The sequence below is a fragment of the Gossypium hirsutum genome, chromosome D11 (genome assembly GCF_007990345.1).
Source record: "Gossypium hirsutum isolate 1008001.06 chromosome D11, Gossypium_hirsutum_v2.1, whole genome shotgun sequence".
NCBI classification, from domain to species: domain Eukaryota; kingdom Viridiplantae; phylum Streptophyta; class Magnoliopsida; order Malvales; family Malvaceae; genus Gossypium; species Gossypium hirsutum.
Window position 1 is genome coordinate 13,624,433 of NC_053447.1, and position 22,174 is coordinate 13,646,606.

Consider the following 22,174-nt stretch of genomic DNA (forward strand, 5'->3'; position numbering starts at 1 on the left):
TATTATATACAAAAAAATTAACTTTCAGTTCAAAGGAAATAAGGGTCAGATTAAAAAGTCAACCATCAATTTCAGATAGAGAGGTTTGATAGCAGGAGCCATAAGTAACAATTATGAGAAAAAAGTCGGTAAAAGTTTACAAGATCTCAAACTGAAATGTATAACAAGGAAGCTTAAAAGAAATAAGTTAGGCTGCCGTCTCCTTTTTAAGTTTAGCTAGCTCTGCCTACGATTCCAGCTTTCTGCAATACAAAATGTAGTACAAATAACAGTATCAGAAATCTACAAGTTGGGCAACAATTTATATTACAGCTGAGATTCATCTGACTGTACCACATATATGAAGTTGGTTTAATCAAAGGGGCAAAAGCTTCAAGAGCTTAAGATTGTATTGATTGTGTACCAAAAGAATTTGAACTTTAACTCAACATTCATTCAACACCCAACTTTCTTTAAACATTAAAATATGGACTAAGTGCACTTCACATCAACAGTGTGAACATATATTATCCAAGCTCAGAGGAGAGTAACACAGGTATGTGTTGACCAGGAGTGTGCTAATTCTTTTGTACTAAGTTTTTCATTTATTAAGAGGATTATACCCTCGGACTCGAGCCCGAATATATGTCAAACCTACAGTACTTTAAAGGGGGAAAAATACAATTAATGTAGAAATACAGTGCTAAATCAACTTCAACTCCCTATCCAAATTTAAAGCCAATGCTCTCATTCATAAAGATTGGGCTGAACTTATCTGGAGACCAATGCCAAGAAAAACACTTTTTAACAGTTTACAGTCTATGGTTATTAGCAGCAGTTCTATTAGCTTAGTAAACATGGAATGAAATACTTATAGAAATGGAGAATGAGGATAAGAAAAAGAGGCTTTCAAGGATTATGTAAATATTGGATAATTAAAGACCACACAAAATTCAAATGGCAGTGAAACTAGGAAAACATAGCATGAAAATGATGCAATATGGAATATAAATAAATGATCTGCTGACCTTAATCTTTGCCAACATGAGCTTGAACCTATCAAAATCATTAAGCGATGCCCGTCTTTTCTGGACGATCAGCTTCCTGCCCCATGAACTGTTCTCCCACTTGTTCTTCACATCTGCACCATTATAAAAGCAACTTTCAAACAACAGATGAAAAAAAAAAAGACTACCCTTGTTCTTTTGAAAACTTAAGGATCAACTACCAACCAGCTTTTTCCATAGCATCAATCAAGGTCTTCTTCTTAGGAACCCTATTAATATCAATCTTGATATCAGTGAGAGTTAGTCTTTTAAAGTTCATTTGGCTTCTCACCGTATCAGGTGCATCAACAAGAGCCTACATCACATTAACAAAGCCATTATCACACAGCTTATTCCATAACAATAATAATCATTTTAAGCAAAAACTTTCTTATTGAACCTAAATTTTAGTTAAAGATTGCTGTGTACTGAAAGAAAAAATGAAAACCATTAACAAACACCCAAAAAAATTGCAAACACAATTTAATGGTGTACCCTGTTTTGATCAACGACATCGACAATGACAACAAGCTTGCCGTAGTCCTTTCCGTAGTTAACCAGAGCTACTCTTCCAATCTCCACGTACCTCTTGAACGGCTACACCAAAAAAAAATCTAATTATAAACTATGAACACGGAAATGATGATATGTTTCTAGTCGGTGTTCAGATGCCATGAAGAAACAATAATATAAGTGAAAAAACAATGGGGATTTGTTTGTTCAGGAAGCTTACCATTTTGAGATATTGGGGAAGAAGGGCAATAGCTGAAGTTAGGGTTTCTGAAGACCACCAAACCATTAAATACCTTATATCATTAGGGTTTAAACTTTAAATTTTCCTCCAAATGCCATTGGGCTCTAACGGGTTTTTATTGGGCTTTTCAGTTTGCTTCTGGGCTTCAGTCTTTAGAAAATAATGGTAACTGATTAATCTTGTCCTGAAATAAAATGATTTAATTAGTTGTTTATTTTATTTTGACTTATTTTAGAGTTTGATATCAATTAAATTACAAATAAATTTTTAAAAAAACAATTAAATTTAATATATTTTGACATCTATCCTATTAAGTCAAAAGATAATGAAAGCTTGGACAATATTTTAATCGTTTTTAATGGATATGTATGTAATAATGGATATATCTGGATTATATTTATTTAAGGTTTAACATTTTCAGAACGCTAACCGGCTGTTTGGTTGGGGGAATAAGAATGCATTCCCCCTTATTCTGCGGGCCCACCACCAAACGGGCGTTTGGTTGCCCGTAATGCTATTACGTCCCGAATCCATTCCGTCCCTAATACATCCACATCCCATAATAGTCATTCCCCCCATTCAGCGCCGATTAGGGATTCCTTACCCGTTTCTTATTTTTGTTTCCTTTTTCTGCCCTCATCGATTTTTGCTTCTTCTTCCAGTGATATTGCAGAGGTAATTTCTGCTTCTTCTTCCATCGTTTTCTTATTTGGTGGCCCGTACGAGTCGTATTCAGCAAAGGTACGAGGTTGGTTTTCGCCTTGTCGCTTGGTATGTTTTTTGTTATGATTATTTGCTTAATCTGTGTAATGCAGATGTGGCAGATATGTTTGCATGTGGCTTTTGAGAATTTTGATTGATCAATTTTTGGTTCTTTTTATCTTTTTGAATGGTGTTGTTTCTATTATTGGAATGTTTATTAGAGCATCGGGTTTGAGTTATTTATTTATTTTGATCGATCAATTAGAATGTTCCTTTTTAAAAGAGTCTGGAGAATGAATTTGTTTTATTTTTGTGTTTTTGAATTCTAATGGTGCACTTTAATTTTTGAATGGTTTGTATCGTCGGATTGTGTTGGCAAATGAGTGTATTTTGTTTTTGCTGTGTATCTTGTATATGTGCATTGGTATATGCAGTTTTTTAATGGGTTATTTGAAGGTTGGAGTGGATGTTTATTAAGGACATTGTTTACATGAATATCAAATGGCTTTTAATTTTTGGTATATTATCTATCTGTTTGTTTAGATATGAGTAGTTTTACAGTTCAAATGATTCACTACATTCTTAGATGAGGGTTTGTTCGTTTTTCTTTTCTTTTGGTGTGTGTTGAGATAGTTCATTTAAGGTTCGAATTGTTGTTTATTACATTTTTTAGATGAAGATTGAAAATGGGTACTTCCTATTTTTGTTTTTAGGGTTGGTTCATTTTGAGGTTTTTATAGATTTTTATTTTTATTTTTATTTTTTACAGTTTTTAGATGAAGATGAAAAATGGGTCTTTTCTATTTATGGTTCATTTGAGGTTTCAATGATTTTTTTTCATTCTTGGCATGAACATAGAAAATGGATATATTACTTTGGTTGGATATATTACTTTGGTGTGTATAAATTGATTATGTTTTGTTTTTAATGGCATAAAAGTGCACATTTTAATTCTGAAATGTTTTATTACATTCTTGACATGAAAATTGCAAGTGGGTGTTATTGTTTTTGTTTTACTTTAGTTCAAAAGTTTGGGATTAGTTGGTGGATTTTGTTTGTGTCTATTTTTTTTTGTTTGTTTCTATGAAAAATGTCAATAGTGTCTGCTTAATGGATAACGATTATTGCTTTGGAAGGAGGGTACATGTTCTCAGTGATGCAGTGAGCGATATTTGTTGAATTTTCTTCTCTACATTGCCTTATGAGCTTTTGGAACTAAAATTAATAATATGGTATGATGGTGATAGATTCTGTTTCCTCGGCAGGCAAACAAAGAAAAACTAGGAAAGATAGTGAACGATCTTAGAAATTTCCTAACATATCCTTTATTACTGGTTGATCAAGCAGCTTAATCTATATAGTTATGATTGATAGTTGAAGTTATGCTGACTTTATTGGTGGAACTAAATAAAAAAAATTGTTTTGGGGATAGGACATCCTTCAATTTGTTATTTGGACTTAGATGTGAGCTTCAGATATAAATGCATATTAATGAGGAAGATGTTATTGAATGGGGCTCCTCTCTATTTTTGGCCTGTTTTTTTACCGTCTGACGGCAAACTATGCCCGTATTTTTATACATACCATGTTGGGAGAATGTTAGGTCTTCAATCTGCTCTCTTCTTTTTCCCTTGTTGCTTACTATTTTGGATTGAGATTCGATTGTTTCATTCTGAATGCAATTGTATAAATATAATTTTAATTTTAATTCAATATATAGATGAATTTATGCAAATTGTTGTAGACTATTTTCAAAATTTGTTCACCTCACAAGGATAGTCTATTTCTACATAAGGTTTTGGTTAATAGACTAGGCATGCCATCTGTGATTGTATTATCGAGGCCTAAAGTGCTTTTATATCATGACAACTAATTTGATAAAGAAATGAATTTCAAGTTTCAAAGATAATTTTAATTTCTATTTTTTGCTTCGTAAAGATTTTAAATTTGTATTGTTCATTTTTCTTTGAAAGTGTGTTATTGCAACTTGAATTCTTTGGCTTGTTTGATTGCTTCTTCCACCCACAGTTGAGCATCTTCTATTCACACAATCACTGCAAGTTCTTTGGCAATTAAATTATTTAATTTTATTCTACTGTTATTGAAATTATGATTGGAGAAATGTGACCCTTTTACTATGATCTCAAGCTATATAACACTTTAATATCTTGCAGTAATGGCTCATCTGCCTTTAATTGCACAAAGTGTGAGGCGTAAAAGAATTGGTATTGCATTGACAATATGGTTGCAAATCTGTAGAATTGCGAATTGGTTCTTACTTACATTGGGTGCCAGCCATAACCTACATACTTATAGACCAAGGATTAGGTCCTATATTTTAGATTTTTATGCAAAACGAGATTATGTGAAACAGCTTATATATGCTAGTGACGAGACCTATATTGAACAAGTTAGGATGAATAAATTTTCCTTTTTTAAACTATGTGAGATGTTACAAACGTTAGGGGGATTGAAGTCATCAAGGAACATGTTTGTTGATGAGGAAGTGACAATATTTTTACATATCATTTGCCATCACCTTAAAAATCGAGTTATCAAGCATCACTTTAATAGGTCCAGGGAAACTGTTAGCAGATCATTTCATAGTGTTTTAAATGTTGTCATACGCTTACAAGATGTGTTATTTAAAAAGGCAGAGCCAATTACAGCTAATTCTTCAGACACAAGGTGGAAATGGTTTAAGGTATTGGATTAAGTTTTATATATAGCTTGTACATAATTTAGTTAATTTAGATTTAAGTTTAGTATCCTAACTCAAGGTTTTATAACATGTGATATAGAATTGCTTAGGTGCTCTTGATGAAACCCACATCAAGATTAGGGTTCCAACAGTTGATAACCCTAGATATCAAACGCGAAAAGGTGACATAGCAACAAATATGCTAGGTGTTTGTACACCTGATATGCAATTTGTTTATGTTCTTCCTGGTTGGGAAGGTTCTGTCGCTGATGGACGGGTTCTTCGAGATGCCATTAGTAGGAGACATTAACTAAAAGTTCCTCATGGTAATCTGGATAGTTAGAGGACTTTGAATTATTCATTAAGATCAAACTTTTTTAGGGAATTAATCATTTAAAATTTTTTATAGGTTATTATTATCTAGTTTATGCTGGATACACAAATTCTGAGGGATTTCTTGCACCTTTTAGAGGACAACGATATCATTTGACTGAGTGGCGTCAGGGTTATCAACCAAGTACTCCGCAAGAATTTTTTAATATGAAACATGCCTTGGCACGTAATGTTATTGAAAGATACTTTGGGTTATTAAAACTTAGATGGGGAATACTTAGGAGTCCATCATTCTATCCTGTAAGGGTGCATAATGGAATCATTATTGCATGTTGTTTGCTCCATAATTTTATTCGAACCCATATGAGTATTGATCCTATTGAATCGGAGGTGGGAGAAGGATTACCTAGTAATGTGGTAGATGACGATGAACCGAATATCGTAAATATTCATCCATCGGATGCATGGGCTACTTAGAGGATGGAACTAGCCAACCAAATGTTCGATGAATGGAAAGCATCTAGAAATTAGTTAGGTTTAGGGACAAAATGAATTTGAGTTAATTTGTTTATGTTATTTTATGTATCTAGTTTGTGAAACTTTAGTGGTGTTTGAATTGTTTTTTGCGTTGTACTAAACTTGTTGAATTATAATTTAATTTCTTTTCATTCATCATGTGTTATAATTTTATAAAGTGTTGAGCTTTTGATTCATGATATTGAACTTAATTTTAATTTTATAAAGTGTTCACCTTTTGATTCATGATATTAAACATAATTCTAATTTGTTTTTTTTTTCTTAAGATAATTATGTCAGGTGTTTTAGAATCAAATGTTTCTTCCCAAGCTTCTCGAGGAACCAAAAGAAAATGGGTTCCAGAAGAAGATGCAACATTGGTTTCCTGCATGGTGGACTTGCACAATGTTGGAACCTTTAATGCTGATACGGGGTTCAAAGCCGGTTATTTAAATGAGTTGGAAAAAAATGTTAGAAAAGGCTTTACCCAATGCAATGTTGAAGGCTAGACCTAATATTGAATCGAGGATTAGGTTACTAAAAAGGGATTGGTCAGTCGTGTATGACATGCTTAATGGCCAAAACAATAGCGGTTTTGGTTGGGATGAGCATAGGCAGATCGTTGTTGCTGAAGATGCGGTTTGGAACTCTTATTTAAATGTAAGAATTATTTCAAGTCTTTATTATCTTATTTTTACCAAACTTATAACTAATATGATTTCCTCATTTTTATAGAGTCATAAAGAAGCCGGTCAATTCAGACATTGTAGTTTCCTTTACTACGACCAACTTACTGCCATCTACGCAAGAGATCGAGCGACTGGGAGAGATGCTCAAACAGCCACTGATGTTATTGAATAAATAAATGTTCAGGATGTACCTACTACAGATATTAATGAAGAAAGAAACAAATTCTATCACTGCGAAGCTGATGTCTATTTGGATGACATGGATGTTTCTGCTACGGAACGTCAACCAGATAGAAAACAAGGGGGTTCCACATCTTCAAAGAAGAAAAAAAGGAATTCTGATGCAAGTGATCATATTTCTTCTTCATTTCATGATGCTGCCACTTTATTGGCGGAAAACATGCGGGCCATTGGTGAACAAATCAGTAGGAGTATTGCCTCTGATGTGGTAGTTCAACAAAAGTCAGAAGAATTCTAGATCATCCAAGAAAAAGCTACAAATTTATATCCAACCTTATGTGAAATAGAAGGTTTAACTGTGGATGAGCGCTATCGAGCATTGAGCAAAATTCCAGATCATCCAACTCAAATGCTCGTTTTCTTTAGTTTACCTTCTGATGTGCAGTTGGAATGGGTCAAAAGATTTCTTGCTGACCATTAAAAATCATGGTTCTGTTGATGATATTTTCATAACTTTTTCTGTTTGTAATATTTGGGATGGTATGTCATTACAATTTTCTAACTTTTTAATGTTGTAAAACTGTATAACATATGGATTATGACATAGAATTTCATGAATTTCATGTAACCTTTTGTTAATATATGAATATTATGTTTATGAAAAATATAATTCTCAAGTTATTTATTACTTCTAATTTTTTTTATTGTAGAATAATTAAATTATTTGTTTCACTAATGATATTTTAGCACATTAAATATGTATTGCAGTTTAAAAATAATAAAGTAGATTATAAATTATATTTTATAGTATTATATATTATGATTTTAGTAAATTCATATAAGAATATTTAATATTAAGAATTTTATTAAATTATATATTTTATTAAATTATATTTAATAATTATTAATTTAGATTATATTTTATAGTATTATATATTATGATTATATTAAATTCATATAAGAATATTTAATATTAAGAATTTTATTAAATTATATATTTTTATTAAATTATAGTTAATAATAATTATTTTAGATTATATTTTATAGTATTATATATTATGATTTTATTAAATTCACATAAGAATATTTAATATTAAGAATTTTATTAAATTATATATTTTTATTAAATTATATTTAATAATAATTATTTTAAATTATATTTTATAGTATTATATATTATGATTTTATTAAATTCACATAAGAATATTTAATATTAAGAATTTTATTAAATTATATATTTTTATTAAATTATATTTAATAATAATTATGTTAAATTATATTTTATAGTATTATATATTATGATTTTAGAAAATTCATTTAAGAATATTTAATACTAAGAATTTTATTAAATTATATATTTTTATTAAATTATATTTAATAATAATTATGTTAAAATATGATTAAATTATTTATTATTTATATTAATAATCTTATTAAAATTTAATAACAATAACAATAATCATCTACTTAAACAAAATTCTGCTAAGGGTATTCTAGTCGTTTTAATTTTTTCCTTATGCTATTACAACATCATTCCATTCAACCAAACACATGAATACTATTACGCCTCTATTCCATTACAGCGAACCAAACGTGACCTAATTATATAAGTGTGTGTAAAGACTAAAGCGATTGTTTGTGATAGACTATAATTTTCAAGCTTTTGTTGAGCCTGCTCTCTCATAAATTACAAGTATTATTATTAAATTGATATTTACTTATTACTTACGTCCGCATATTACTTATCCATCTTGTAAACTTCAAATTTTGATATTTACTGATATATTTCGAATTAATTAATATTCTCATATAACAAATATAGAATGGAATCATTATTTTTATAAACCTTTTTTAATCTATTATTTGGTGTTATTTGAAGATATAAATGTTGTCTAATTTTTTAACGAAAAAAAGAAGACGTTATTTATCATCGTGTTCTTAGGTGCAGAGGTGTTCAAATTTGGGTTAAAATTGAATTAATTGATTGAACCGATTTAATTTGGTTAATCATCTAATTCGGTTGGAGGTCGGTTAATAATTTTTTGAAAGTTCGATTATCGGTTAATTCGGTTCGAAATCAAGTAATTAACCGAATTTAATAATTAATAATACAAATTATATGTAGTTTTAATTTGGTCAAATAAATCTTAACAATTTATTTATTTTATATATTTTTACTTATTTTGATCTTAAAAAAATAAAAATATATATATTTCGGTTAATTCAGTTAACGATTAAAAGATTAAAAAAATCAATTAATACTAATTTGGTTCAATTAACCAAATAATTAACCATTTCAACATTGGAGAAGAAATAAATATAGATTCATATTTGGCGCTTTGAGAAAATCAAATCTAAAAGATAAAGAAATAAAATTCCAAAAAAGCATGATTGGCTGCCATCAACAACAACAGTTTTACCGTTTAAATTAATAAAGGAACCTTTTTTCTTGTCTTACCGTTCATTCCTCTGCATCCACTATCGTTACTCTTTTTTTTTCCCTTTCCTTACTGACTCCTGAAAAAAACAAAAAAAGCTTCGATGATGGAAACTTTGTAGCATTTTCAGTCCTTGCCTGCTAGAAACTTAGCTCCTATTTCAATTCATCACTCTACAAGTAAGCTTTAAAATTATGATGATAAATAATTATTTTTATTTTGAACGTATCTGAGTTTGGATCTTTCATGATTGGAGGGGCAAAAGGATATTTGAATCTACCATTGATAGTGTGATGGTAATCAAAAGGAAATAATTCCGGGTTTTTTTAGAGCATGAATCAATGAAATTAATCTGGCACTACAATGGTGTAGTTTTGAATTATTTAAGATGCCGAGATTTTCTTTCTTTCTTTCTTGTGATGATGTGTTTTTCATAATTTCCTTCTTTCCGTTTGTTATTAGCGATGATTTAATGCTTGTAATTACGGTATTGCTAAATGTGTTTAGTTTGATTGTGCTTAATGGGCAGTAACCGATTAAGTTCCTTGTTTAAACCATTGTCTGGGAGGCAATAGCAAAGATGTTTGGTAAAAAAGCTGGAACAGAGGAGTTGGAGGCCTTCTATCCCATAAGACCAGAATGTGTAGCTGAAATTCCAAAGACCCGCTTTAAGCCCAGGGTGTGCATCATTTCCTCATCACTTCCCTTACTCAAGTTTCTGTTCCATTCTGTTTGTAACCCTTGCTTTTTACTAGATGTATACCAATTTGTTGGTCATGCACTTGCAATCCTTATTAATTTCATCAGGCAGGGAAAACTCTCAGTGCAAGAAGATGGCAAGCGGCATTCTCTGAAACCGGTTGCCTGGATATTGCAAAAGTTCTTAGACGGATCCAAAGAGGGGTTTGCTTCTTTCTAGTTCTGCTTATATATCTGTTACTTGGCTACATTTATTATATTTATATATACAATTTAGAACCTAGAACTGACAGGGGCTATTGGACATTGAAATAGGCTTAAGTTGTAGCAATTGAGATATTGGAGTGTGATAATTTTATTAGTATTTTAAGATAAAACCTAGTTTGAGCTAAGATTTCTAAGAAGTAACTCAGTCAAATCAAACTTTAAAGTCTATAATGGAATTTCGTACAAAATGAGATTGCCTCTAGGAGTTCTATAGTGTAAGCACCCAAATGAAATCAGCATTGAATTTCTTTTGAAAAACCTCAGGAGGTTATGGAGTAGTAAATTGGCTCAGATAATTCTTCGTAAGTTTGAGCTGGTATATAGATATCTCTTGCATGACATGTTTAGCATATATGTGGTTCAAATTTAATGCTTTGAGGACAAAAATGTAATGAAAAATTGTGACTTTTAAATTTGTATTCTGCTCCAACCTAGAAATCATAAGGATTGGAAATGCAATCATACTTCTTCCCCTCTCTTTCCCTGTCCCATATCAGACAAGGTTGCATGAATGCCCGTACATGTGTTTTATGCCCTTGCAATTTTGTATCTTTTTCACGGTTGTCATTCAACTAGGTTTCTACTCTTTTTCATTGTGTCTGCTTACACTGGTGATAACTGATATCTAGTTGTGTCTGTTTTTCATATTGAAGTCGTTAACCATTTGTACTACCAAGTGATAACTTATATCTAATTGTGTCTGTTTACACTGGTATAGTTTGCATACACTTGCATATTTACATCTCTTGACAGTTAAGAAACTTATCAAATATCAGCATCTTATTATTATTGGTTTACTTGATTTGTTGTGGTAGGGTATTCACCCTTCAATCAAAGGGTTAGTCTGGGAGTTCCTGCTAGGTTGCTATAATCCTAACAGTACCCTTGAGGATCGGAATCAGCTTAGACAGCAAAGGAGGTAACAACGTAAGCTTATGATTCAATAAGTAGAGCTAGGAAATCAATGTTAGCATCTCAACAAGTATAAATTGTTCACTATTTCATGTGTCTTTATTTTCACTCTAAATTTTAGTAGCACTCCATATTTTGACCTGGTTAATGTTTTATAAAGCTTTAGAACTGTTGCTTCAGCCTTAAAGTACTGAATTAACATGGTTTGTTCACTCTACGAATATTTATGCCTTCTTTTCCATTGATCATGCAGTCTTATATTCAAGGGCATTTTGTTTCTGAAGTTGCTTGTGTTCCATGTTTCACTAAGTTGGTTTTTATGATTTAATTTCTAACACTAACCATCCCAGGGAGAGGTACAGCATGTGGAAAACTGAATGTCAGAACATGGTGTCCGTCATTGGTAGTGGAAATTTCATTACAACACCAATTATCACTGATGATGGCCAACCGATAGAAGTTGAAGGTTGCCGCGTGACAAGTGCTGTCTCAGACAAGAAAGTGGCTCAGTGGATGCTTATATTGCATCAAATTGGTATGTATGGTGTATAATGTCATGCTCAACTAATTGGATCTTCCATATACTTTATATTGATTCTTGAGATACCCTTTAAGGCTTTAATTAGGCAACCTTCTTTTTTTAGGATACCATTCTTATGCCTTGACAGTGACACTAGTAAATTTCTACCATAGATGCTTACTGATGCTCTTTGTAGCAAGATGCGTTGATTGTTAGAAAATCCATCTTAAAAAAGCATGCTTGTTATAAAAGGTACTTCAGTAGTGGTTTTTGATCATCTATGCATCCATCGCATAACTGTGATCATAATTTTGTTTTTAACTTAATTTGTCTTTGATGTATTTGATGCATTTTGCTTGTAGGTTTGGATGTTGTTCGAACTGATCGAGCACTTGCCTTTTACGAGGACAAAGCTAATCAGGCAAAACTTTGGGATGTTCTTTCTATATACTCATGGGTAGATGATGATATTGGTTATGTTCAAGGTGAGTTACTTGATTGCATTATTTATTACCTAGCCGATTTCTTATTGTTCCCCAAACATTTTAGCTTATTCTTTGATGAGCAGGAATGAATGACATATGCTCTCCAATGGTAATTCTTCTAGAAAATGAAGCAGATGCATTTTGGTGTTTTGAGCGCGCGATGCGAAGATTGGTATACTTTTACTTATTGCAGGATGGTTGATTGAATAATTGCTTTAGTGGAGACTAATATACACTAGCTTTTATTATTTCGTTTCCATGCAATTTGTGTATATGTTTATGAATTAATGTTCTGTTCAAGTGGCATCTTATGATTGGTTAATTTAGTTGAAAGAATTAATTGCTTATAACTCATCATTTTGGAAAATAGAGGTCTAGGCCTTCAAACTAAGAGTTGGATGTACCAGTCTCTATAATGTTCATGGTGATTAAGACAGTACGTGATACATGCTTCCTTTAAACTGGTGCAATTTTTTGTTCTATATGATGATTTTGAATGTATAATCATGAAAAGACAATCCATTGAAATATTAGCATTATTGTTTAAGAGGGAAGATTCATTTAAATTTGTATCCTTAATTATTCATAACATGATCGTACTTATGATATACAATATATATATACATCATTCTATGGGAAAAGATTCATGTAAAACTTTGGCTTTCATGCTTGTTTGTTTATATATGTTGCTTATGGTTTATATCTCCAAAAGTATATCTCGGACTTTGGCACTTTGTTTTTTTGTAACAGAGGGAAAATTTTAGGTGCAGTACAACTTCAATAGGAGTGCAATCCCAGCTTGGTACACTTTCACAAGTAATTAAAACTGTTGACCCTCAGCTTCATAAACACCTTGGTATGTATTCGTTTGCCCCATTCTTTTTGCAACTCTAGTTCTTTTTTCGGTTTTATTCTTTGTTATCTGTTAACATTGACCTTGTTTAGCTTTAACTTATCTTGATAATTTACACCGTTAGAAGCTACCTAAAAGAATCAAGTATCAATATAACATTTAGGGGGCTCATACCAAACCGTTTTTATGCCACTTGAACCTTGAGCTCCTTACTGCAGCTAAGTCACTCTGAAACCTTTTGTGCAACTTCATGGATTAATGACTGTTGAATAATTTTGTTCCTGAACAAGATAAGGAAAGAAAGAAATTCAAACAAACGGGAACCCTATGCATTTCTAGGACATTAAGAGTATCCAAAACAGAAAGCTTCATTCTTATGCCTTCTTTTTCTTGGCATCTTCATAGTAATGTAATGTAATGTAATGAAATTTTATTTTATTTTTGTTAAACTAATATCTCATTTGATTTGTGTGGCAGAGGATCTAGATGGTGGGGAGTATCTGTTTGCATTTCGCATGCTGATGGTACTTTTCCGGAGAGAGTTTTCCTTCGTCGATGCATTGTATCTTTGGGAGGTGAGAGGAAAGATCCCGTTTATATCTAGCAAATCTGATGTAATTTCTTTGAGAGAATTTAGGGTACCATTAATTGTTTTAGATTGTTTGAAGTTTCAGTTTCTTCATATGTGCTTATTCTAAGACAGGTAATGTGGGCAATGGAGTACAACCCTAATATCTTCTGGTTATACGAGCAGCCCAACGGAGCTTCAGATAGCAACTCTGGACAATTAAATCAGAAGATGCTAAAGCAGTATGGGAAATTTCAAAGGAAAAACATGGAGACTGGGTGCGCGGATAAAAACAATGCACTTGCTGTTTTCCTTGTTGCAAGTGTTCTTGAGACCAAGAATAAGCAGATTCTAAAGGAGGCCAAGGGTTTGGATGACGTTGTCTCGGTACCCCCCCCCCCTCTCTCTCTTCCATCCCTTCTACATATAAACCTTCATCATTGATGAAAGCATCATTCCTCTGCTCATGGATATCTCTTCTTTTTTTCTCTTCTTTTTTCCTTAGATATTGGGTGATATTACTGGAAACTTGGATGCTAAGAAAGCATGTCAAGAGGCATTGAAGTTACAAAACAAGTACTTGAAAAAGGTAGGCTTTATTTATATATTATGTACATAAAGTAGTTAGTCAGAGGTATAGAAACTGATCTTTCATTTCATTTCATTTGTGTTTTTGCATGCAGGCCAAGAGACCATAGCTGCAGATCGTCAAATTTCTATTCCTCTACTCGAAAATTTTGTATTCATTTTCTCTTGCTTAGTTTTCCATGTATTTGAGGTTTCTTTTTTTCCCTTCAAGTTGCACTAAATTTCTCTTTCTATCTAGGTTATATATAATATATTAATTCTTTTTGAAGTTATAGATCCCATCAAAATAATTTATTACAAGCATTAAATTGATTAAGAATAACATAAAATAAATTATATGTGTGTGGAATTACGTATTTAGAATACTAAAGTGTGTGTAAGAATAACATAAAATAAATAATAAAATATATAGTTTGTAATTAATTAATAAATTATGTATGATATTAAAATTAAAAAAATTATATTAAATTGTAAATAAAACAAAACTTAAACACATTAATACATCATGTTAAGAATCCTAAATGAATACAATTATTTATATAGTGTTGTCAGTAATCTTAAGTTAATGTAGATTTGTGAGATCATTTCAATTAACAACATTATTAATGTATACAATTGATAGAGGTAATAAATCGTGCATAATAAAATTAAAATGTATAAATAAATTGAAATAAAGTGTTGGTTAAGTAGTAAATTTAGAGTTTTTTTAATATAATTGGCATGAGTTCAAATCTCATTATATGCATATTTTTATTTTTTTTATTTTAATTAAAAAGACTAAAGTACCATCACATAATATAACTTGTTTTAAATATGAAAAGTCATTTTTGTAATTTTATAATTGAGTTGGTGCCTAGTTTACTTGTGACACCAACTCAATCTCCACTTGTGGAGTTTAAAAAAACTCCACAAGTGGGTTGAGAGTTTGATAAGTGTTTTATGGTGATATAGTAAAAATTTTTTTTTTTTAAAATTATATAAATAAATGTGGCACTTATCACACCATTGACCTGTTTGTGGAGTCTAAAAAACTTCACTGACGATATATTAAATAATTACCCTTCTATTAATAATATAGATATAAAATTTTATTTTAATGAACTTTCACCGACCACGAATACCTTTATTGACTTAGACATCATTTTATCTATTGATTATAGATTAATTATGTTTATTTATTATAAAAATAATTGAATTTATTTATTTTTCAAACTGTGTACAACTTAATCAAAATTAAAATTTTATGTGTACAATTATATTAAATTACAATTTATATATCATATTATAAATGGATCCAAAATTCATGATTGCAATTAAAATTACATAACTCCTTTTTTTTTTCCCATTTGAAAAAGATGTAAATATTTTACGAGCAAAAAGGTCTAATGTTCCACTATCTTCAAAAGAGAGGAACAAAAAAATGGAGGTTGGTGTTCCCTTAATACTACAAGAAGCTATTGCCAAGGCTGGAGAAGAAAGGGAGGAGCTTTACAAACAACAAGATCAAACATTCCTTTCACCTACCTGTGCCAACATACACAAAGCCTTTGCAAAGAAAACCTATATTGAGAGGAAGAATATTGATGAAAAAGGTTTCTATGATCATAAATAGATGCTTTCCTGAAAAGAAGTGATCCGATGGGATTTGTTAGCTTTGTAAAATCATATGTCAGATACGGGGTTTTGGAGTTCTACGCCAATCTTCTGAAGTTTATTGTTGATCCCAAAAGCAAGTATTTTCAAAAAGCTTTTATTAGAGGAGGGTGGTATGATTTTAGTCTTGCAAGGATGAACGCACTCTTGAACAATCACTATGTGAATGATGAATTGAGCGGCTCTTTTGATAAAAATTGACAATACAATTACAAATGGGGTTTGATCAATGGTCACATGCAACTAGATTCTTAATAGTCAAAGGAATACAATTGCAAACAAGTAGGTTGTGCTACTAAGAAAATTGTTGAAGTTGTTCAATTCAATCTTGGGGAGATCATATTCCAAGATACTATCAAGCATGCAGTGTTTCTACGTCCTAAACTTTTAGGTTTTGTCAATACTATTGAAAGATAAGAAAAGATTCCTTAAGAGCTGAAATATTCACTCAAGTGGCATGAGGGAACACATGCTTCAATTGATCTAGGAACTTAGGTCGAATAAGAACCAGTTGTGGAAGTAGCAGATATTGAACCAATTGGCATTGAGATTGGCATTATGAGCTCAAATTTAGCTTTTGAGCAAAGATTGCTGGGACACTTGGAAGCTAAAATAGCTGGGCAGGACAAGACTATCACTCAACTGAAGGCTCAATTAAAACTCGCTCAATAGATAAAGGCTCGTGCTGAGAATCTTCTATTTAATCTTCTTACTAAGAAAGGATAGTTGTATTTTGGCAAGATTTTTTAACAAGAAGGGGGAGTAATAGATGATGTTGATGCTGTTGATTTTGATTTTGATGATGGATGATAATGTTGATTCATTGTAGTTATTTTGGTTATCAAACTTTTTATTTTTGAACTATTGGAAATTTATTTTGTCTAGACTTAAGTGTTAGTATTTTTTATTATTATAAATTCTTATACTTATTAACATTGCTATGATATAATTCTAGTATTTTGATTGTTAATGCATTCCTATCTCAAAACGTTGATGGTTAAATTGCTTGGTTATGATATTAGTTAAGTTTGATTGATTGAGGAGATGCATCTATGGATTTACTTGTTGTATTTGTTTCCCTGTATTGGTTTTGTTCAGAATTCTAAAATGGGAGAATTGTTGAGCCAGGTGTGAGAGTAGTGCCACTAGTAGTTGCAATTGCACCTAACGTTATGTAGCTTTCATAACTTAACTTATATAGAATTGACAATCTTTTGTAACAAACAATTGGACCATCACATTTGATAATCCTTTGAACGTGTGTTGGCCCGTCATTGAAGATCGATCATTTTGAAGAAACAAATCATGAAGATTGGGTTGAATTGGATCCCCTATTTTAAGGAGATTAGACTGGATCGCTTGGGAATATTATCTTCAAGATCCATAACTTATTTGGATTTTATTAGGATATTCTCAATGTTGATTTTATTGCTACTTACATGGGGATTAATGTTATAATTGATTCAATATGTTAACAAGTCAAAATTACATATATTTACAAAATTTGTATAAGTTTACCAAGAGTGTTAACACTTAGGGTCTGTTTGATTGACGGAATTGATTTTCCGGAAAATCATTTCCAACTTTTCCAGCGTTTGATTGGCGGAAAACATTTTCCATTTGGAAAATGAACTTCAAAACAAGGGAAAATGTGTTACATTTTAGGGAAAATGTCTTACCCTTTCAATTTCCGTAAAACATTTTCCGTGCTCTCCTCTCTATCGCCTCCTTCATTCCTTCCTTCATTTTCGGTAGAAAACTACTTCTATTTATCGATTTTCCAGTAACTTGTTTTTTTAACACAATTACAAATAATTTATTTGATATTAGTTTTTTTCAATTTATAACGATTAATATTGTAGCTTAATAATTGAGTATTATTATAAATAAATCATTGCAATATATGTAAAAACAATTTAAAATATAAAAAATTATTAATATATATTAATATATGTAAAAACAACTTTTCCGAAAAATATTTTCAGGAAATCTGCCAGCAGAAAATATTTTACACAGATTCAATCAAACACCAGAAAATATTTTCCAGTAAATCATTTTACAAAAAAGTAAAACATTTTCCAGAAATCATTTTACGGAAAACATTTTACTGACAATCAAACATACCCTTATTTGTTCTTTAGGAATTCATATTTGTGACTGCTTTTTGTAAGCAAAATAAGTGAGTCACTTGGCTTTGCAATCTAAATTTTCAGAAAAAAAAACTTAGAGAAGAGCAATCTAGATCTTGTGTAAAAGTGAGATTACTATACTGGTGGGTGATAGGAGTTAAATCAATGTTTGTACAAGTTAACATATTATCTTTCTAAGCAATGCCCTCAAACTAAGGAGATTGAATTGTGTAAACAATCAGAATTATAATTACTCCCATGTTTTTACAATTATCGACATTATTCTTTTACCTTCAACTATATATCCAACAACAATATTAATTTGTCTCCATAATTTTCACCATTCATAAAATAAATAAGGGCAAATTTCAAAGCTTTAATGAGCAGTAAAAGTCAATTTATCAAAATTTCTATTATAAACAGTTCATTAATTACATGAATATTAGAAATTTTTCATTTGGATGATTTAATTGACATTTGGTGACTAACAAATGTCATATCACATCAACATCAAGTTGGAAACATTCAACTTTTAAGGGACAATACAACCTTTAGTCTCCTAAATTTGGTAACTTTTCTCAACTTGATCTCTAGACTTTCTTGTTTCTCATTAGTCTTGAAACTTTTGACTTTTTCAAATTTTGGTCCTTGTGATAACGTGACATTTTGAGATTGTGTTGCATCATCACCTAAATTTTTTTATAAAAAATATTATAACTTTTTAGGTGATGACGTGACATAATATTAGAGTGTGGTCAAATATACCAAAACTAGGAAAAGTTGCCAAGTTTCAGGGAACAAAAAAATTTTAGGGACTAAGTTGAAAAAAGTTGACAAGTTCAAGGACTAAAGGTTGCTTTATGTCAACTTTTAATGGGTACTTACATAGAATACCTAAAACCTTTTAATTTAATCTATCCCTAATTTTCATCACAATACTTAAAAATAATACATATATATTAATTATTAAAATCAACCCTCTCTATAACAAGCCCATTTGTCTGTCAATATTTTACCTATTATAGAGAGTTGGCTATTATATATCTATAGCAACATATTGTTATAGAAAAATACTTGGTATAAACCTACAATAAAATTCATATAGTAAATTTTTATTTAAAAAAAGAAAAAAAGTGAGAATTATGTTAAAAAAAATGAAAGTGAGAATGAAAACAAAAAAAATTAAAGGACATATAACATATGCATGCATTATAACTTTTATGCATAAATTATTTTACATTCTTTCACAAGATTGATTAATTATGAAGTTCATAGATCTAACAAGTTTAATTAAACAGTATGAGTTATTAAATTTAATTAATTAATTTATTATGGGTTATTAAATTTAACTAATCAATTTATAATGTTCCAAAGTTATAGTAGAGTATTTAATTAGGGAACTTAATAGTTTATTATATTTAATTCCATTCATTAAAGATTTTTCATGTGAAATTTAAGTATTTTATTAAAATAATATTTTAATTAAGATCATTTTTTTGTTTGTCATAAATTTTAATAACTATGTTTGTCGTTGTTATAAATGAAAATTTACTATAAAGGATTAAAAGAAAACATAAAAATATCATTTTTATGATAAATTTTATTATTATAACAAGTGCCTTTTATAAAGAAAGTTTAACAGCCCGATTTTTCAGTGGTGTCGGAAACAGTGGTTTCGAGGCCACCAAATTCGGTGTAAGTTCGTAAATATTATCATTTAATATTTACGAGTCAAATATGGTTTTAAAAAAAATTTTGAATTGGTAATTTATGTTTTAGAATGATTTATTAGGTTCGAGTGGTAAGGCACTAGGTCAAGTGGTTTTAGAAAGTGAGGTATCAGGACCTCGTTTCTATAAGCCGAATCGTAAATATTTTTATAAATATTTACGGAGCGTCATTAAGGTTGTATTAAAGTTTCGTTGAAAAAAATTTAACGTTTTGATAGTTAATTAATTAAAAAGAACTAAATTGAAAATGGTGCAAAATTTGCTAATTATAATAATTAAGTGATTAAATGGATTGATTAATAAAAGAGGAAGGACTTAAGTAATAAATAAACCTAAATTAAAAGATGAGGCGGCATATGAAGAAAAAATAATAAAATAAAATGATTCAAAGGCAAAATGGTAATTTTGATGAAATTAAAATAAAACAAATTGAATTTAAAGGTTTTCTAGACATTTCTTCTTCAATTTTCAGCCAAAACAGCCATAGGAGAGAGAGATTAAGCTGATTTTTCATACTTTTGCTTTATGTGAGTTCAATTCTTACTCGTTTCTTGTAATTTTTATGTTTTTGAGATTGTTGCAGTTAGGTCTAACTAAACCATACCTTTATTTTTTATTTTATTAAAAATTTTGGAAGTTGTCATTGTTAAAGATTAGATGTTTTTGATAAATAACATGGATTTAGAGCTTTGATTATGTTGTATGATGGTTTTATAAGGTGATTTTGTTAAATATTGATTTTAGGATTAAATTGTGAAAATGTTAAAATATTAGGGTTTAATAGTGAATTTTTAGTTTATTAAGGGCTGTATGAAGGCCTAGAATATTTATATAGATTATTGATTGAGAAAATTAGTTAATTTGATAGATTAACTAATTAAGGGATTAATTGCAAAAATTGTAAAAGTTTGGGCTAATTGTGTAAATTCAAAAAATAAAAGGGAATTAATTGTGAAATGAATTGGAAATTAAATATATGCTAATGAATGAGTAATTTTATATTTTAGATCAAGATCCCGTAGATACTCGTGAAAAAGGAAAAATAGTAGAATAGTCCTTGAACTTCTACAATTACTACAATTCAATCCAGGTAAGTTTGTACTGCTAAAATTTATATTTGTATACATTTGATGAATGGTATTATGCATTTATTCTATTGTTGGAAATGAATTATTGTTGGAATTATAATATTAAATTGAATATTCGGTTTGAATGGAACGCGAGATTTGAGTACATTCGTAATTTGGTGTATGATGGTATTGGAAGGAGACAACGGCATTTTTCTCAAGTAAACCATGGTTCAGCATTTGTTACGAACTCTCGTGTTTTACTTTTTTTTTTGGCGTAATTGGGTGGTTCAGCTCTTACGAGCTTCTATTCAGCTTTTGATTTTCTGTTGGCGTATTTGGGAGGACCAGCTCTTATGAGTTTCTGTTAATGATGTACTCTTATCTGTAAGTTGTTCTTTGAATGGAGAATTCTCAGAAAGGTGATTTATTTATTAAATTTGAAAGATATGTTATTTACTTTTGTATTGATTTGAATACAGATGAATTTATTAATTGAAGTTGTGAATGACAGGCAATTGATATGAATGATTTTATTTATTTGACATGTTATAGTAGGTTCAGTAACATTTTTGTTTAACTCGTCGAACTTACTAAACTTCATTAAGCTTATTTGTATTGTTTCATGTCATTGTAGATTTTTGGAAGGTTGGATGATTAGATCAGCACTCAAGTCACACTATCCAACTTATCTCGGTAGTTTTTGAAATGTTTAATATGGTTTATATGGCATGTATAGGCTTTTATACGGACTTAGTTAAAGTCTAGCTTATGTAAATATTATGAATATTATTTTGTTTATATAACCAACTTTCATATTGGCATGAAATTAAGGTATGATTGTGATATTAGTATAAGTGATATATGTATGTATGTAATTGAGTCATAGTAAACTTTGGTAACTTGGTTAGATAAATTAATTAGGTAAGATTGGATACTTGGTTAAGATGTTTCTAAGTTGATATTTTGAGATGCCTAAAGGTTTAATAGTTGTGTGTGGTGATAATACATGTTTAAGACTTGATTTTAGTTTGTGTTGAATGCCTTGTTATGGCTTGTTGATGTGTAATATGGTGTCAATTTGGGTGAGAAATGTGGCTTAAAAAATGACCTATTTTCGTTCACACGGGCAGAGACACGAGCATGTGTCTCAGCAGTGTGTGACACACGGTCAAGTGACACGGCCGCATGTCCCCTATATCTTCTTAAGAAATCAAGTCAGTATGCTCACACAGCCTAACACACGGGCGTATGACTTGGCCGTTTGACCAAAGTCAGAGAGTTACATGGGTACGGACACGGGCTGGGCACGACCGTGTGTGCTTATTTCGAATGCCCACACGGCCTGAGACACGGGCGTGTCTC

General features: G+C 30.5%; 1 protein-coding gene and 1 pseudogene across 7 annotated transcripts in view; one reads left to right on the top strand and one right to left on the bottom strand.

Moving 5' to 3' along the window:
* The window catches only part of LOC107923013 (rab GTPase-activating protein 22), a 32,057-nt gene extending 17,559 nt beyond the window's left edge, over positions 1–14,498 (top strand). Inside the window, exons 1-12 of one of the 7 annotated variants that reach the window (XM_016853214.2) lie at positions 9,349–9,517; positions 9,868–10,017; positions 10,146–10,241; positions 11,120–11,223; positions 11,567–11,751; positions 12,099–12,221; positions 12,305–12,393; positions 12,972–13,077; positions 13,552–13,649; positions 13,829–14,029; positions 14,148–14,231; positions 14,326–14,498. In XM_016853214.2, the coding sequence (XP_016708703.1) occupies positions 9,919–10,017; positions 10,146–10,241; positions 11,120–11,223; positions 11,567–11,751; positions 12,099–12,221; positions 12,305–12,393; positions 12,972–13,077; positions 13,552–13,649; positions 13,829–14,029; positions 14,148–14,231; positions 14,326–14,340 (1,200 nt within the window). In that variant the 5' untranslated portion in view covers positions 9,349–9,517; positions 9,868–9,918 and the 3' untranslated portion in view covers positions 14,341–14,498. Of the gene's footprint in view, positions 1–9,348; positions 9,518–9,845; positions 10,018–10,093; positions 10,242–11,119; positions 11,232–11,566; positions 11,752–12,098; positions 12,222–12,304; positions 12,394–12,971; positions 13,078–13,551; positions 13,650–13,777; positions 14,030–14,147; positions 14,232–14,325 lie in introns of those variants that run through there. The other 6 variants (XM_016853213.2, XM_016853212.2, XM_041106146.1 and 3 more) reach the window with 6 other exon arrangements.
* LOC121223150 (60S ribosomal protein L14-2-like) lies at positions 188–1,824 on the bottom strand (annotated as a pseudogene).
* Positions 14,499–22,174: the final 7,676 nt, after the last annotated feature.